The 17,652-nt window shown below is 46.6% G+C and overlaps 1 protein-coding gene across 2 annotated transcripts in view; it reads left to right on the top strand.

The window, feature by feature from the left end:
- Positions 1 to 17,652, top strand: part of Sgsm2 (small G protein signaling modulator 2) — a 40,697-nt gene that overhangs the window by 3,661 nt on the left and 19,384 nt on the right. For both annotated transcript variants that reach the window (XM_040749137.1, XM_040749138.1), the window contains exons 2-4: positions 2,025 to 2,100; positions 16,971 to 17,133; positions 17,360 to 17,521. In XM_040749137.1, the coding sequence (XP_040605071.1) occupies positions 2,025 to 2,100; positions 16,971 to 17,133; positions 17,360 to 17,521 (401 nt within the window). The remainder of the gene's footprint in view (positions 1 to 2,024; positions 2,101 to 16,970; positions 17,134 to 17,359; positions 17,522 to 17,652) is intronic.

Below are 17,652 nucleotides of genomic sequence, written 5' to 3'. Positions count from 1 at the left end.
GGCAGATATCTGTAAGTTCAAGGCCAGCCTTGTCTATATAGTGAGTTCCTAGCCAGCCAAGGGCTACATTGTGAAATACTGTCTGAAAACAATAGCAAAAAGAGTCTGAGCAGGAGCTCAGTTTTTCTTTCTTGCCCAACATGCACAAGGCCCTGGGTTCAGTTACCACTAAAACACATACACACACACACACACACACACACACACACACACACACACACACACAGAGAGAGAGAGAGAGAGAGAGAGAGAGAGAGAGAGAGAGAGAGAGAGAGAGAGAGACAGAGGGGGGGGAGAGAGAGAGAATAATAATTAAAATTTAAAATTAAAGAAGCCAGACAGGGGTGGCACATGCCTTTAATCCCAGCACTCAGGAAGCAGAAGCAAGTGAATCTCTGTGAGTTCAAGACCAGACTGATCTACATAGCCAAGGCTACACAAAAGAAATGCTGCCTCAAAAACAAACAAACAAAACCAAAGGAATAGAAAAAAGATAGTGGGTATTTGAGTATTCATAGGAAAAAGTGGTGACTGGGTGGGGGAGTAATAAAGCAAGATGCTCTGACAAGAGGTTATATGTTCTTTTTCTTTTGTGGCTTAAGACAAGGTGTCCTGCCCCCACTAGCCTTGGACTTGCTATGTAGCCCAGGTTGGCTTTGGCATTGACCTCTTCTTTCAGCTTTGCACAGGATATGTGTATGAGTGCAGGTACACACATGCCACAGTGTTCTTGTGTGGGTCACAGGACAGTTTGTAGAGTCTGTTCTCTCTTTCTACTTTGACATGGATTCTGAGACTTAACTCAGGTCATCAAGCTTGCTCAGGAAGAACTTTTACCTGATTAGCCATATAGCCAGCCTGGGCCTTGAACTCTTGATCCTCTTGTCTTCATCTCCCAACAGTTAGGATTCCAGGCATGTGCCACCCCATCTGGCACTTGTTCTGTTTCCTACTCCAAAAGTATGCAATGTGTGAGAACTCAGCGAGCCTATGAGATTATCATAGAAGCTCTTTTTTATATGTTTAATGAATAATAATAAACAATAATAATACCTTTTTTGTGGTCCTAGAGATTTAACCTGGGGACCTTGATTGCCTGGCAAGCACTCTGCCATAGAGCTACATCCCCTTCCTATAAGTGCCTTTGGGGAGTTGAGAGTTGAGAACAGGGTTCAGGTTCTGTAACATACTACGTAGCCGAGGTTAGCTTCAAACTCAAACCCCAAGACATCAGAGTTTTAGAACCTAGCTAGAATGAATGAGAGCTGGCCAGCCACAGATGGACCTACTCCTAAACTCAGAAAAGGAGGGGCAAGTTTTTCATCTGCAGCCTGTACTGAGACGGTCTGTCCCAAAGGACATGCGTTAAGCCCTTCTCCAGCTGAGTATAGATGAGCAAATAGCCTCCCTGACGCTTTTGTCTAAACTGGGTCCTCCACACTGATTGGTTGGTGGATTTGATATCTCTTAGTTTCCTCTCCAAAAAGCTTGGGGCAGGCTATGTTAAGGAACATGTGTTTCTCCACTCCTCTATGTCATCTCTGCAAGTATCCCAAAACCCAGACCATGAGGTCATAACCAAGCTATTTACCTTCTTAGTGACCTGTTTTGTTGCTGATTTTCCCTTTTGGTGCTAGGAATTGAATCTAGAAACCTTGTGTGTCCAAAACATGCTTAGCCACAAAGATATACCTTCAAACCCCAGGAGTCCTTTGCTAAGGAGGAAAATTAAAAATAATAATGCAGCCGGGCGTTGGTGGCGCACGCCTTTAATCCCAGCACTCGGGAGGCAGAGGCAGGCGGTTCTCTGTGAGTTCGAGGCCAGCCTGGTCTACAAGAGCTAGTTCCAGGACAGCCTCCAAAGCCACAGAGAAACCCTGTCTCGAAAAACCAAAAAAACAATAATAATAATAATAATGCTAGCCTGAGGATATAGTTCAGTGATAGAGTGTTTGCCCTGGGTTTATTCAATAGCCCAGCAAAAATAAATAAAATAATGAAGATGCCCATTTATTCACACACAGGTGAAGCAAATCATGGAGGAAGCTGTCACCAGGAAGTTTGTGCATGAAGATAGCAGCCACATCATTGCTCTGTGTGGTGAGTAAACACCTTACAATGATGGGTCACACATAGGCTCAGGACTGAGCACTTGGTCCTGGTACTTGGGAAAGATGAGTCTCTGGTTTAGTACCTCTCAAATATGAATGTGAGCCCCAAAGGCTTTTTGAAGTCTATCTGAACACCATCCCAGATCTACTGAATCAGAGTCTTCAGGTTGCATATTTGTGTATTTTAGCATCCTAGGACAATAGTTCTCAAATTTTAGTAGCACCAGATTCACCTGGGAGTGTGTTCAAACATTCACAGCCGTGTCATCCCTGATGTCCCAAGCCTGTGATTGATCCTAGCTATTTAGAAGGCTGAAATAGAAAGATCAGAAGTTGAAGACTTATCTTATCCAGGGCCTGCCTGGGAAACTTAATGAGATCTTGGCTCAAAATTCAAGAGAGGAGCCAGGCGTTGGTTGTGCGTGCCTTTAATCCCAGCACTCAGGAGGCAGAGGCAGGGGATCTCTGTAAGTTCGAGGCCAGCCTGATCTACAGAGCGAGTTCCAGGACAGCCTCCAAAACATTACAGAGAAACCCTGTCTCAAAAAAAAAAATTCAAGAGGGGAGGTGATGGGGCTCGGCAGGGTAGTGCACACCTCCTTTAATCCCAGCATTTGGGAGGTTGAGGCAGGTGGATCTCTGTGAGTTTGAGGCCAGCCTGGTCTCGTCTACAGAGTTCCAGAACAGCCAGGGCTACACAGAGAAACCCTATCTCAAAAACAAACAAAAAAACCAGAATCCTGGTTGTTGTTTCAGAGGACGCAGGCTTGATCCCCAGCACCTGCATGGTAGCTCTCAACTGTTTGTCACATCAGTCCAGAGGATCCAAACTGTCTTCTAGCCTACTCTGGAACTACATGCACGTGGTACATAGATATGTAAGCAGACAAAACACCCATACACATCAAATAAAATTTAATTTTTTGGAAAGAGGATGGAACAGCGGGGTGTTGGTGGTATATGCCTTTAATCCCAGCACTTGGGAGGCAGAGGCAGGCAGATCTCTGTGAGTTCCAGGCCAGCCTGGTCTACAGAGCGAGTTCCAGGACAGCCTCCAAAACAATACAGAGAAACCCTGTCTCAAAAAACAAAACAAAACAAAACAAAACAAAAAAATAGAAAGAAAAGAGGATGGAGGACATACTCAGTGGTAGAGCATTTGCCTGGCATGCATGAGGCCCCAGGTCCAAGACTCAGCATTGTAGAACATAACATACCTTGTCCCCACCAAGACATCCCTGGTTCTAGTAGGTCTGAAGTGGCCAGAGACTCTGGATTTCTTCGATGTTCACAGAACAGGTTGAGGTGCTGTCCAGGGACCATGCTTTAAGAACCTTGCCCTTAGGCCAGGCAGTGGTGGCACACACCTTTAATCCCTACACTTGGGAGGTAGAGGCAGGCAGATCTCTGTGAGTTCCAGGCCAGCCTAGTCTACAGAGTGAGTTCTAGGACAGCTAAGGCTATTGCACAAAGAAACCCTATCAAAAAAAAAAAAAGAACCTTGCCCTAAGTGCTTTGGATTTTGGGACCACCCATCTTACCTGTCCTTTTTCACTCTGAGAAAAGATTGATATTTTGGGAGTGTTTTTATGTACTTTTTGGCTGCCATACTTTTTTGGTTGCTCCATTGTCCTAATTCCCCATGCACTTGGTTAGATGCCAAACAGCATGAACATAGGCAAGAAGGAATAGCCCAAACCTCTGGCTGTAGAACAGAGTTGCATGGCGGGGAGGCATATGTAACATGGAACAGATGTTTGCCTTCATATGAAAAACTTGTATCTACGCAAAGTTTTCTTATTGTTGTTATTATGTTATATTTATTTCACCACAGCACACATGTGGGGTTCAGAGGACAATTGTTAAGAGTGTGATCTCTTTCCACTGTGTGGGTCCTTTTTTTTTTTTTAAGATTTATTTATTTATTTATTTATTTATTATGAATACAACATCCTGCCTCCATGTCTGCCTGCAAGCCAGAAGAGGACCCCAGATCTCATTACAGATGTTTGTGAGCCACCATGTGGTTGCTGGGAACTGAACTCAGGACCTCTGGAAAAACAGTCAGTGCTCTTAACCTCTGAGCCATCTCTCCAGCCCTGTGTGGGTCCTTCTTACTTGCCCTGCTTTTGGCAACAGAGAGACTGAGCTGCCCTTCCCATAAGTCCAGCAGCACTCCAGACAATATTCTCTATGCAGCAGAGTGGCAAGGATAAGATAGACAGTCTCTGCCCCCAGGAAATACATTCTGTTGAGAGTCAGACAAAAAAACAAATCGTGAAAAGATGTGATGATACATAATGACAAGCTCTATGGAGAAAAATAAAATAGTTACAGAGGCAGCCAGTGAGCAGAGGCTGTGTGACAAAGGGCTTTGAAAAGTACTGCTCTGCCTAATACTAAAGCCATCTTAGACAAGTGGTGTTCTTTCTCTCCCTACCTCCCTGCCTCTTTCCATGCCCATCTATCCTTGGCTGACCTTGACACCGAGTCTCTTGATTTCCCTCCTCAGCCTCCCAATTACTAGTGCCATAAGCCTGCACTACCATGTCATGCCCACCGTGGATTAGTTTGTTGTCACCTCCAGTATGCTTCTTTAAAATTAGAGCAGTGATCTCCACCTCACATTTTTGTGGGGACTGAGTTTATGCCTAGAGTTGCAAGAGAAGAAAACGTTTTTCTTCTCCTTTGAGTGTTAAGGATAAGGCTAAATTTGCTGTTGCTTCTTCATAGAACTCATGCCCTGCAAAGAAAAAAGAAAAATCTCCCCAGTGTCATGATTATTAGCCTTCAAGCATATTAGAATTCTGGCTTAGTGCTAGGCTTTGTCAAAGCACACACTGTAGAAAGCTATGGAATAGTGAGAACAGCTTGTGCATGGGTGCCATGTGTGGGTAGCCAGGGGAGAATGAAGGAGAGAGGGCTGGAGAGAGGCCAGCAGGAGAAAAGTGCTGAGTACCCACATTCAGCCTGTTGAAGTGAAAAGCATCTGCCAGCTCTCCTGCAGCTGGCCTGGGACCAGCCCCCTGGAAGCTCTGGGCCTCCTGTCAAAGGCTCTGAGATCTTGCATAAGGTCAGAAGATCACACTCCAGAACATTTTTTCTTGTCTTTCTTTTCTTTTTAAGATTTATTTATTTATTAAGTATACAGTTTTCTGTCTGCATGTATGTCTGCAGGCCAGAAGAGGGCACCAGATCTTATTACAGATGGTTGTGAGCCATCATGTGGTTGCTGGGAATTGAACTCAGGACCTCTGGAAGAGCAGCTAGTATTCTTAACCACTGAGCCCCGAACATAGGTTTTCTTTTAACTATTTTTGATTATTGTACTAGATAAAGCCATCAAGTTTCCAGAGTTGTTTGTTTTTGTTTTTTGTTGGTTTTCGAGACAGGGTTTCTCTGTATCTGTATTGTTTTGGAGGCTCTCCTGGAACTCGCTCTGTAGTCCAGGTTAGCCTCAAACTCACAGAGATCCTCCTGCCTCTGCCTCCCTCCGGCTGGAATTAAAGGCATGTGCCACCACTGCCTGGCTTTGTTTCCAAGGTTTTAAACCCAGTCCAGGAGCAGGAGGAGCCGTGCTCTGCTTGTCTTCCAAGGCTCCTAAGAGTTACTGATGCAAACATAAATGCCACAGGATCAGACAAAAAAAGTTTGCAAGTAAAGCTGCCTAGATGAGCCAGGCGTTGGTGGCACACGCCTTTAATCCCAGCATTCAGGAGGCAGAGGCAGGCGGATCTCTGTGAGTTCGAGGCCAGTCTGGTCTACCAAGTGAGTTCCAGGACAGGCTCCAAAACAATACAGAGAAACCCTGTCTCAAAAAACCAAAAAAACAAAAACAAAAACAAACAAACAAAAAAAAGCTGCCTAGATGAGAGGCAGTAGGCAGTGTTAGGACTGAAGTGACCCAGATGGCACTTGTCCTATGCAAAGAGTGTCAGCCCCGATTGAGTTGCCAAAGGAATGCAGGTCAGGCTTCTCATGGCCTCCTGCAAGGCTGTGATCTTGTATGTGTTGGTAGGTATGTATGTTTGTGGTGTGTGTGACTGTGTGTAGGTATGGGTTTGTGTGGAGGCCAAAGATCAACTCAGATGTCCTCAGAAAACGTTCACCGTGTTTGTGAGGACAGGGTCTCTTCTCTGGGAATGGAGCTCACTGATTAAGCTAGATTGGCTGGGCAGCACTCCCCAGATGGACCCATCTCCTCTCTCTGGTGTGTGTGTGTGTGTGTGTGTGTGTGTGTGTGTGTGTGTGTGTGTGTGTGTGTGTATTTGTGTGTTCATGCATGCATACATGTATGTATGAATTTTGTTATTGTTGTTTTTGAGATAGGCCTCGATTTATAGCCCTAACTGGCCTGAAACTCACAATGAAGACCAAGTTGGCCTTAAACTCAGAGGAGTTCTCTTCCTGCCTGTACCTCCTAAGTGCTGGGACTAAAGGCATGGACCACCACACCCATCTCATTTAGTGACTGTTTATGAAATTCAAATCAGCAACTCAGACACCAGCTTTTATCAAACAATTCTGAGCCAATCGGTGGTGGTGCATGCCTTTAATCCCAGTGCAGAGGAAGGCAGAACTCTATGAGTTCAAGGCCAGGTGGGGCTACACAGTGAAACCCTGCCTTGGGAGAAAAAAAAAAAGAGTTTAAGGTCTGGCTGAAAGATGGCTTAGTGGGTAAAACTGCTTGTTGTCAAACCCCAAGACCTGAGCTTTATCCCCCAGAAACCCCATGATAAAAGGAGAGAAATGACTCCCTGAGCCCCACATAGTAGAAAGTGCACTGTGTGTCCACACACAAACACACCCACTAAATAAGTGTTTTTAAAGTATTTTAAAGAAAAAAGGTGAAAAATTTTTTAAAGAGGTCAGGGTCATCCTCATTGATACAGTGGTTTAGAGCCAGCCTAGGTTACAGGAGACTCCATTTAAAAGACTTAACTGGAGCCGGGCATTGGTGGCGCACGCCTTTAATCCCAGCACTTGGGAGGCAGAGGCAGGTGGATCTCTGTGAGTTCGAGGCCAGCCTGGACTACCAAGTGAGTTCCAGGACAGCCTCCAAAGCCACAGAGAAACCCTGTCTCGAAAAACAAAAAAAAAAAAAAAAAAAAAAAAAAAAGACTTAACTGGAGCTCAGTCTTAGAAGACTTGCTTAGCATGTCTAAGATTCAGGGTCCAGTCTCTAGTTGAATCAAATTAATGATTGGTATTTTTTCTGTGGCTTTGTGAACAGTTCTTCCACCTCCCAGCCTTGACCACCATTGACTGGTGTATCCTGCCACCTCCTTCCACGGTGAGAGGAAGGTGCTTTTACCGTGTAATACTGTAGACAGAGCACTCAGAGTCAGCATCAAACAGCAAACTGTCTCAGGTCATGCCCTTGAACCTTCCATCTGAAATAATAATGCATGTGCTTACGAACAGTTATTCTCCTATCATCAAGAGATTTGAGGTGATTGAGGCATCAGCTATGAAGCTGTGTTTCTCTGAGCCTGACCTCCCTTGTCATCTTTCTATTTCCTCTATTCTGGTTGGTTACTAGGATTGTGGAGCAAGGTCTCCCTGAGTATCCCCAGCTGGCCTCAAACTCACTGTATAGACCAGGCTAACCTTGGACTCACAGAGATCTGCCTGTTTTTTCTGCCTCCTGAGTCCTGGGATAAAAGGCATGTGCCGCCATGCCTGGTCCCAGGATTTGTCATTTCTGGTGTGTGCGTCTGTCTCTGTGTTTCTGTGTCTCTGTCTCTAAGTTTCTGTGTTTCTGTGTCCGTGTCTGTGTCTGTGTGTGTTTCTGTGCTGGGGATCCTCAGGCAGGCTAGACAAGCATCTACCACAGAGCTACACCCTCAACCCTGTAGATCTTAACTTTAGGTGGCTGAGAGAAGAGTCTGGACTTGGAGAGCAGTTCTCAGACTCTATCTTCTTACACTATCTCCAGCTGCTAAGCATTGTGGGTGGGGCCTGCCTCAGCCCTGTCTCCTCAGTCATCAGCTTTCCTGGGCCAACCTCAAGGTTGCTGAGGCTGAGGCTGAGCTGTGGGGGTAGAGCTTGGAACTGGGAACTGGGGCATTATTAACCAGCTCCCTGTTGCTAAGCAGCTTTCATCAGCCGGTTAGGTCTTCCTGCCGTGAGCCCCTTCAGGGAATGGCAAAGAGATACTAATAAGTTGGGAGAGCAGCAGGTGCAGCGAGCAGCAGGTGCAGCAGTAGGTTGCACCCACCTGGGAGATCTCAGCCAGAGATGTTTCTGCACATTGAGTGATTCACACTCCAGGCAGTTGCTAGCCTGGCTCTTTTCAGCAAAAGGGACTCCTTCCCTCCTACATCCAGTGATTAGCTTATTTGCAGACTATCTAGTTTTGACTTTCCATCCAGAAGCAAACAAGTCAGGTAGCTTTTTAGCTTTGATCAGGTAGGAAGGCAGATGTCCAGAGCAACTGGTTTCCCTCCCCCTGTGCCAGGGCATAGCCAAGGACACGTACGTGGTTTGGTCCATTGCTGAGTCTCTGGAGTCAGACAGACCAAGGCTTGCATGCTGGTTATGTCTAACCCATAGTCACTTGCTCGTTTTCATCTCTGAGCCTACCCACAGAAGGTAGATTTGAACATTGGAAAAGCTACTTGGGTCTAGGGTGTTTAGCTCAGTAGTCAAACTCAAGATAAGAAACTTGAAAAAGCCATGCATGTAGAGCATATAACACGGTGTCCAGTGGCACCTTCTTCTTGAACTGTTGGAAACCCTCCTCAGACATACTCGAGGATTCCATCTAGAAATCCACAGCATCTAGACAGACAATTGAGGAAATCTGGGAACTCAATCAGAAATTTGATCATATTAAGTAATTGTTATCAGGGATGGACATTATGATGCACATCTATAATCCTAGCACTCGGGCGGGGGTGATAGAAACAGGAGGACTGCTGCAACTTTGAGCCACCCTGGTCGACATAAGTTCCAGGCTAGCCAGAGTCGCATTGGCTCCGAAAAGAAAGAGGAAAAGTGTTTATTGTTATTGTAGGTTCAATAAAGGTATATGTACATGGGTCAAGAGTCTAAACATTACCTCAAATAATCCGAAAATAGGGAAAAAATGGTTGCATATGGTCTAGCCACAACAAAATTTGGCAGTGACCTGTTAACTATATAAATGGGCAGTGGGTATGTGATGATGGATCGTTATACCATCCTCCTGACTTTTGTGTGTGTTTGAAATTTTCCTCAACAAAATGATTTTCTAAAGAGAAGGATAAGTTGGGATATGCAGCTCAGGGGCCAGTGTTTGAACACACATCTGTAATTGTCTTGTTCCAAAGTCTGTGCTGCACTTGGTTGGCTGTCCTTGGGTGACTGGGATCATGGTATCCAAGGCTCAGGGATGTGGTGGGTCTCTGCCACTGGGTGAATGTGCTCTGCTTTTGTGCATGGAGAAAGAGATTGTCTCTCACCTGATTCACTGGGAAACTACAGTATTCCTGCAGGGCAAAGAAAGTGAGTACTTGTGGTATAATTCTCTTTTCCCTCGCTGTGGTTCCAGAAAGTGAGGCCAGTTCTTTCTCCTTCATGTCAAAATCTATGGGAAATATTGCTTTCTTCTTTGGGGAGCTGTGCAAAGCTGAAAGCCGCCAGAGTTGAAGTAAAGTCACTGTCACCTTACAAGCTGAGAGAAAATGTTTCCCAAACACAGTGGGAATGTTCACTGCAAGTGCAGGCAGCCTTTATCAAACCCAGGGTAGAAGCAGACAGATCTAGGAAGTAGGGAGGAAAGAGGCCTGTGGTGCTTGGGGAAGCCTTTTGGCTTCTCCTACTTTACCTGCAGCAAAGCTCTAGCTTCTGTGAAGAGCCTCCCCTCCTCCCCAACCCTTCCAGCCAGGCAGCGCCACCTTCCCCACTGTTCACAGGCCTGAACCAGTAGCCCCAAAACTTGCCCCCACAGCTCCAGGACCAAATTGAACCACCTGTGGATGACTGCTCTACCCACACTTTTCCTCCCTCTGGTTCTCTATGGCAACCACAACCCAACTCTCCCACCATGCAGATGGCGTTGGGGAGAAAGGTGAAAATGAGCCAAAGGTGGTATGCCAGCTACTTGCCACAGTGTCCTTCCCATCCTCAACTCCTGGTCCTTAGGCCAGCTTGCTGCCATGCTGTGTAACTGTAAGTGCTACACCCCAGGACTAGCCCAACTGGACTAGTCCTCTGAAAGCCACCGTTGCCAGGACTTTTAACTACTGAATATACATGCACGAAAGATACAGGTGGACTGGTAGACCTTCCTGATATCTTCCTTGTTTATAAGGCCTCTTCCCAGCCACTGACATGTCTTCAGTTCATTTCTGTGAGCTCCTGAGACACTCAGACTAGTCAAATCACTTAGAATTGTTTCTCTGGTTCCTGCCAGGCTCAGGTAACCTGCTGCTGCCCTAGCAGGTACTAGCTAAGCATGAGGAAGCAAACCATTTGGAGCTGGTAAATGAGTGGGTACTATGGACACACTGGCCATTCTGGGGTTGGTGCTATCCCAGACTGGAGAAGGCCTCCAGCATCACCTCATGCTAGGAACCCTTGGTGGTCACCTACTCATCATTATTGTCTTGAACTGATTATAAACACAATCCAAACTATGAAAGGATCATGCCCAGTATCTTTCTCCTTTCCCTGCACCATTCACCACCTCCCACACAGGGCACCTTGGCTTGTGTGTGTACCCACCTAGAGGGGTTTTGTTATTGGTTTTAAATCCTGATAGAGATGCAAGCTAAAGATGGTGGCATATACCTGTAGTCTCAGCACTTGGAAGTAGAAGCAGGAAGTTCAGGGACATCTAGGCTACATGAGTCCCTGCCTCAGAACAAGAGTATGTGATCTCACCCCCTCTATTTTGAGACACTGAAACTCACTATGTAACCCAGGATGGCCTTGAACTTGTGTCAGTTATCCTGCCTCTGCCTCCCAAGTGCTAGACGTATAGGTATGAGCCACCACACCTGCCCCCCACCCCCTGTGCCACCATCCCTTTTGTGATCAGAAGGTGCCATGCAATGATACACCTGAACCTTGCTTTTGGAAGTTTCCCCTGTTAGTTCCTAGAGAGCATTTCATTGTTTCTTAGAGCTGCACACTACTCTTCTGTGTGAACAAACCGTATTTACTTAGCCCGGCCCCTGTTGATGGATACAAGGGTGGTTTCCAGTTCTTTGCTATTATAAATACATCAGTAGGAGAAATCCAGGAGAGGGATTGTTGGGTCAAGGGCTATTTGCACCTTTGATGGAGGGTGCCAAAGTGCTAAATATGAATGACATCATCTTACATTTTTGGTTGTGAGCCTAGCCTCTAATTGACAGAGCCATCTCTCCAGCCCAGGAATGACATCATCTAACCCTCCCACCAGCAACATAGTAGCAGTATTCCTAGCTCCCAGTATCCATCTTTGTGTGGTCATTCCCCACCACCACCACCCCTGGCATGTCTTCATTCCACATTGTAGCCCAGACAGGGTAAACTTTCAACCCTCCTGCCTTAGTCTCCTAGGTGGCAGGGATTGCAGGTTGGTGCCTCCAGATCTGACCTCATGTTTGCACTCTAGACACTTGGATTGGTTAAATCAGTATATGATGGCCTGAGACCAAGACCAATTGACTCCATTAGCCCTATGCTCTCCAGCACCACGTAGCATATGCTAAGCTCCACATCTTTTAAGGACCTGAGGAATTCCTCAGGTTGGTCCAGCCTGTGGCCCTTAGCTTTCCTTAGGACAATGTCAGACTTAAGTGGGTGTTCATAGCAAGATGCTAGAGTTAGGTTTAGCTGTACTTCTGCTGTCTCTGAGCTTTCCTTTCAGTGTGACGAGATGGATGACAATGGAGAAGGTTCTCTGGGATCATCTGACCAAACTCTAAAAGCCACCAGAAGATGAAGATAGGTAGTGAGAGGGCCGTGCTTGTTAAGTTGTGTCTCCCTCTCTAATTCTTTTTGTCCTTTTTTATTTTGTCCCCCATCTTTAGGTTGTTTTGTTTTTTTATTTTCTATTTTTGTTTTAATTTATTTGCCCAAGTCTTTTTGTGTTGGGATTTATTGACTAGTACATGTTTTTCTCATATGAAATGAGCCAAAAGATGTCAGGGCTGTCACCTGTCACAATGTATGTCCACATGGTGCTAGGACTCACTGAGACAGGGCCCTGAAGTCTTCATGGCTGAATGCCCAGGGCTCAAACAGCTAACTCACTTTGTAGGGCAATGGCCTTGCAGCTTGGTACTTTACTCCTGTGGTTATCTGTATGACCTCTACAACAATGTGGTATTCTGGTGGCAGGTTTCAGGCAATGAGGACCTGGAGTTGCCTGATGGCCTTGGACATGAGGTCACACAGGTCTTTACCTGAATTTGCCCCTGGGGAATGGGACATCACAGTGCCCTACTCAGTCTGTCTGTAAAAGGCATTCTCTAGGGAACAAATTCAGAACAAGTAAGAATCATGTTTGGGTTTCTGCTCAACTCAAAAGTCTCAGTATCAGCCAGCAGGATGATTCAGAAAGTAAATGTACTTGCTGCCAAGTCTGAGTTTGACCCCTGCAAATTGACCTCTGACCTCCACACACACTAAATAAATGTAAAAAGAAGAGTTTCTTTTGGAAAAGGGTCTTACTGGCCATGGAACTCACTATGTAGAACAGGCTGGCCTTGAATCAGATTTTGCTTGCCCTTGGCCTCTTGAATGCTGGGATTAAATATGTTGGGCAAAATAAATAAATTTAAGAGCCAGAGCAAAATTTCTTTTTTGGTTTTTCAAGACAGGGTTTTCTATGGCTTAGGAGACTGCCCTGGAACTAGCTCTTGTAGGCCAGGCTGGTCTTGAACTCACAGAGATCCGCTTGCCTCTGCCTCCCAAGTGCTGGGATTAAAGGCGTGTGCCACCAATGCCCGGCTCAGAGCAAAAATTCTTAATCCGAAAAAATTCTTAATCCCTTTGGAATCAGGACTTTTTTTTTTTTTCCTCAAGACAGGGTTTCTCTGGAACTTGCTCTATAGATTGTAGATTAGCCTGGCTTTGAACTCACAGAGATCCGCCTGCCTCTGCCTCCTGAGTGCTGGGATCAAAGGCGTTCGACACCAATACCCGGCTAAATCTGTACCCTCTTTTAGAAGCTGAAAGCCATTGATTCCATACCCTGGACACAGGGGCACTAAACATTGTAAAACAAACCAGAAATTTACATTTAAAATATACATAATTTCAATGCATTTTTTGGAGCCCATCCACAAGCCCCTTCAGATACTAATTTTCTGTCAAGATCATTATCCTTTTGCCTCCATGCTATACACAATCACATTTTCATCTCTGCAGTGGGAGTGGGGAAGGATACTTTAGTTTTGGCAACCACTGATGAGGGAGCATATGGAACTAAGCCAAGAACACCTGGCCTCACAGGTCCCTGAAGACTGTCAGGGTGAGAGGGGCTCCTCCTTCCCCAGACAAGGCTTGGCAGTTTGCCTGAGTTTCCCAGAAGGAATTCAGGAGCCATGCAGTGAACCAGGTGATGGGCGTGATGTTTGGGCTTCCCTCAGCAATCCCTCCTTGTGATAATTGCTGAGCTCTGCTTCTGCTGGCTCTCAGGAGAACTTGTTCCTGTGCTGAGAGGCTGCTGGCAGGGCGGGTGAGGCCAAATGGGATAGCTGCTCCCCAGCTCCCAGCCTGGCTGCTTTTGCAGTGGCTTGGGGAAGGTGGGAAGGCTAATGACTCATTATCCTCGCAATTAGTCACATCATTGAGGCACATGATTCCCTGCAGGACTAGTGCCACCTGCTGCCACTCTGGCTTTGTTCAAGGTGGTTTCTTTTCCTTCTGCACGATGATGATTCAACATCAGGAAATGGTGACCACCCTCCCACAAACACAGATGTATTGCTGCAGCAGCCCCAGATTAAGACTTGGGCTGGAGAAGACTCACCTGAACACCCCAGGGCCACACAAGATTCCCCAGAGAGCAGGATTAGCTATGAGGTGGAGACATGAACACTTTAGCCAAAGATTTCCTGTATGCTTGATACATGGGACACCATATCCCCATACACATGTGCACAGATGTGTGACCACCCTAGGAAAGAAAAGATGCGCCTTCTAAAACAAAGGCCTCCAAGGCCGGAGCAAGAAGCCTTCCTGTTTCCCTCCCTTGGAGTATTGTTACTTAGCTGGCAGAAAACCTCAGAGTCCCCTCCCTTCTTGACTCGAGTCCAAGAGAAAGACAAAAGTTAGTTTGTTTGTTTTTGTTTGTTAGGTTTTCGAGACAGGGTTTCTCTGTAGCTTTGGAGCCTGCCCTAGAATTCACTCTGTAGACCAGGCTGGCCTCTAACTCACAGAGATCCACCTGCCTCTGCATCCCAAGTGCCTGTTGACAAAACCTTTTATGGAAAACCAGTAACTGCCTATTCACTGCTTAAATGAAGGTAGAAAAGCAGGTGAAAAACTCTATTTGAGAAGTAATTTGCCACACATATTGGTGCATGCCTATAATCCCAGCCCTTGGGCAATGGAGACAGGAAGATTCAGAGTTCAAAGTCAGAGTCTGCTTCATAGCAAATTTGAAAAGAGTCTGGGCTTCGTGAGACTTTGCCTTTAAAATAAATTAGTAGTTATTTCCTGAGCCCAAGTTTCATATCTTGATTGTGCTAATCAGAACAATCTTTAGACTGGATAGATGGCTCACACAGCTAGGATCACTTGATGTGCAGTCATGAGGACTAGAGTTTGGATCCCAGCACTGATGTAACTAGCCAGGCATTCCAAGCATGCTTGTAGCCCAACTCCAAGACAGTGGAGTCAGGAGAATAGCTTTCAGCCTAATCTAGAGTCTTTAGTTAGGATTTTTACTGCTGTGAAGATACACTGTGACCATAGCAGCTCTTATAAAGGAAACCATTTACTTGAGGGCTGGCTTATATTGTCATCACAGTGAGAAGCATGGCAGCATGCAGGTAGACATGGTACTGGTGAAGTAGCTGAGAAGCAGCAGGAATTGAGAGTGATACTGGCCTGGCTTAAGCATCTGGAGCCTCAAAGCCTGTCCCCAGTGACACACTTCCTCCAACAAGACCACACCTCCTAATAGTGCCACTCCCTGTGAGCCTATGAGGGCTATTTTCTTTTTCTCTGTATTGTTTTGGAGGCTGTCCTGGAACTCGCTTTGTAGACCAGGCTGATCTCAAACTCACAGAGATCTGCCTGCCTCTACCTCCTGAGTGCTGGGATTAAAAGTGTGCGCCACCAACGCCTGGCACTGTTTTCACACAAACCACCACATCTAGAAAACATGAGCCTTGAGTTCAGGGAAAGACCCTGCTGCAAAGGAATAGGCGAAGCATGGTGGAGGAGGACATCTGTCTCCCTCTTATGGCTTCAACACAGGTACACATGCTCAAAGTAGCTATCTCTTGGGGGGGGGACCTTGACAAGGCCTCAGTCATTCCCCCCCCCATATCAAAGAAAACATCACTTTCACCCACCTATGAGGCAGCCCATGATCCTCTGATGTATCCAGGTCCTACTACACTGGCTATTCCTGGCTATAGAACAGTCTTTGAACAAGAGGGTGACGAGTCAGGAACAGACTGGGGCTTGTGCCTCCCCAGAGTCAGACCGTGGGTAAGGACGTAGTTTCACACCCCATCTCATGTGACATCACACCAGTCCTAGGAACTGCCCCCATTACACAGATGATAAAGCTGAGGCTTAGAGTGTGAAGTCAGTTACCAGGTTTCCCAGAAGCATGGAGTCACTATACCAATCTTAGACCCTGGGCTGTTGACCTCTTTGTCCCCAGCACTGCTTAGTTTAGCTTCACTAATGGCCAGGCACTGACTACCACACATTGCGCCCATGTTTGTACATGCCAAGGCCAACTCTTTGCTTTTCCTGCCAAGCCTCTTTCCTTCCTGTGGGGTCTCTGTGGTAAGCAGGATCCAGAGGGAGAGATTAAGTGTGGCCCCTGAAAACGTGAATGAATTAAGGGAAGTCCTTCCGGTGCTGAAGGGAGAAAAATCTGCCACTCTCAGCTGCTGTGCTCATAAATCATCTAGAGGCTCTGTGAGGGCTGATCCCTGAAGAGCTTCATCAATACGTCAGCTTCTTCAGAGGTTGTTCCTTAGCAACCACATCGCCATGCTCTCTGGAAGGGCTGCTGGGCCATGTGCTCTCTGGGTGCTGATTCTGCCTGTCCTAATGATCAGATGGAGACATTCATGTCAACTCGTGAGCAGCTTTACTCTTCACAGCCCTCTGGGATGACACTGCGCACAGGAGGCATGTGTGCACAGGCAAGGGAGAGACGCAGCTTGGTGTATGACAGTTCTCAAAAGTCCACCATGAGCTTGGGGCAGGACAGGATGGAAAGGTTTTGATGGAGGTCAAGATATATTTGTTTAGCTGGGAGGAAGTGGCAGGCAGATCTCTGTGAGTTCAAGGCCATCTGGTCTACAGAGTGAGTTCCAGGACAGGCAAAGCTACACAGAAACTCTGTCTCAAAACAACAATAACAAAAAGATATACTTCTTTGTCTTACCCCTAGTTCCAGCACAAGTCAAAGCTACTTCTCTTCAAACATACTGTGGTTCCAAGACAAGAGGGAGTTAGCACTTTACCCGAGTTTACCAGAAGAAATTCAGGAGCCACAGTGTGAATGGGGAGCTTGGCATGACATTTGGGCTTCCCTCAGAATTCCTTCCTAGTGATAACTGCTGAGTTCTGCCTCCACTAGCTCTCAAGAGAACTCATCCTTATGCTAAGAGGCTTCAGGGAGAACAAAGGAGGCCAAGTGGGGTGACCTCTAACCCAGGCTCAGATACTTTTGGCTTTGTGACCTAGGTGCTGTGGAGGCTTGTCTCCTGCATCAGCTAAGACGCCGTGCCGCTGGCTTCCTGCGCAGTGACAAGATGGCAGCCCTGTTCACTAAAGTGGGGAAGACATGCCCCGTGGCTGGAGAGATTTGCCATAAAGTGCAGGAGCTGCAGCAGCAAGCAGAGGGCAGGTGAGGCCCGAGCCAGCACTTCCCAACGTCTTTTCTGTTCTGTCCCTGGCATTTGCTGCTTTCAAGACAGCCTGAGAGTCAGGGTTGGCCCTTTGTAGGTTCCATGTCCTGTCTCCTTACTTCAGCTCCTTATCTCAGCCCAGGCACTCTGAGCTCATATTCACACTCCTGTTCTCACTCCAACCTGGGACCTGTGCTTCTGAAGCCTTCCCTCTTCTCTTTGCAGGAAACCCTCAGGAGGCAGCCAAGAAGCCCTTCGGAAACAGGGCTCAACCAGTGGGAAGGCCCCAACTCTCAGCCCACAGGCCTTGAAACACATATGGGTACGCACAGCACTCATGGAGAAAGTTCTGGACAGGGTTGTACAGTACCTGGCCGAAAACTGCAGGTGACTGCCCACCCCCATTAGTCCTTTCCTTGGCACAAGCCACCTCAGCCTCATCCCCCTACATAGTTAATAGTCCATGGCAGTCTGTAGGCATGCCTCCAGCCCTCTTTTGGCACCCCAAGAATATGGAC

Source organism: Mesocricetus auratus, unplaced genomic scaffold, assembly GCF_017639785.1.
Source record: "Mesocricetus auratus isolate SY011 unplaced genomic scaffold, BCM_Maur_2.0 Super-Scaffold_100007, whole genome shotgun sequence".
Classification (NCBI taxonomy): Eukaryota; Metazoa; Chordata; class Mammalia; order Rodentia; family Cricetidae; genus Mesocricetus; species Mesocricetus auratus.
Note: the sequence above shows the minus strand (reverse complement) of the source record. Positions and strands in the feature narration are given on the sequence as shown.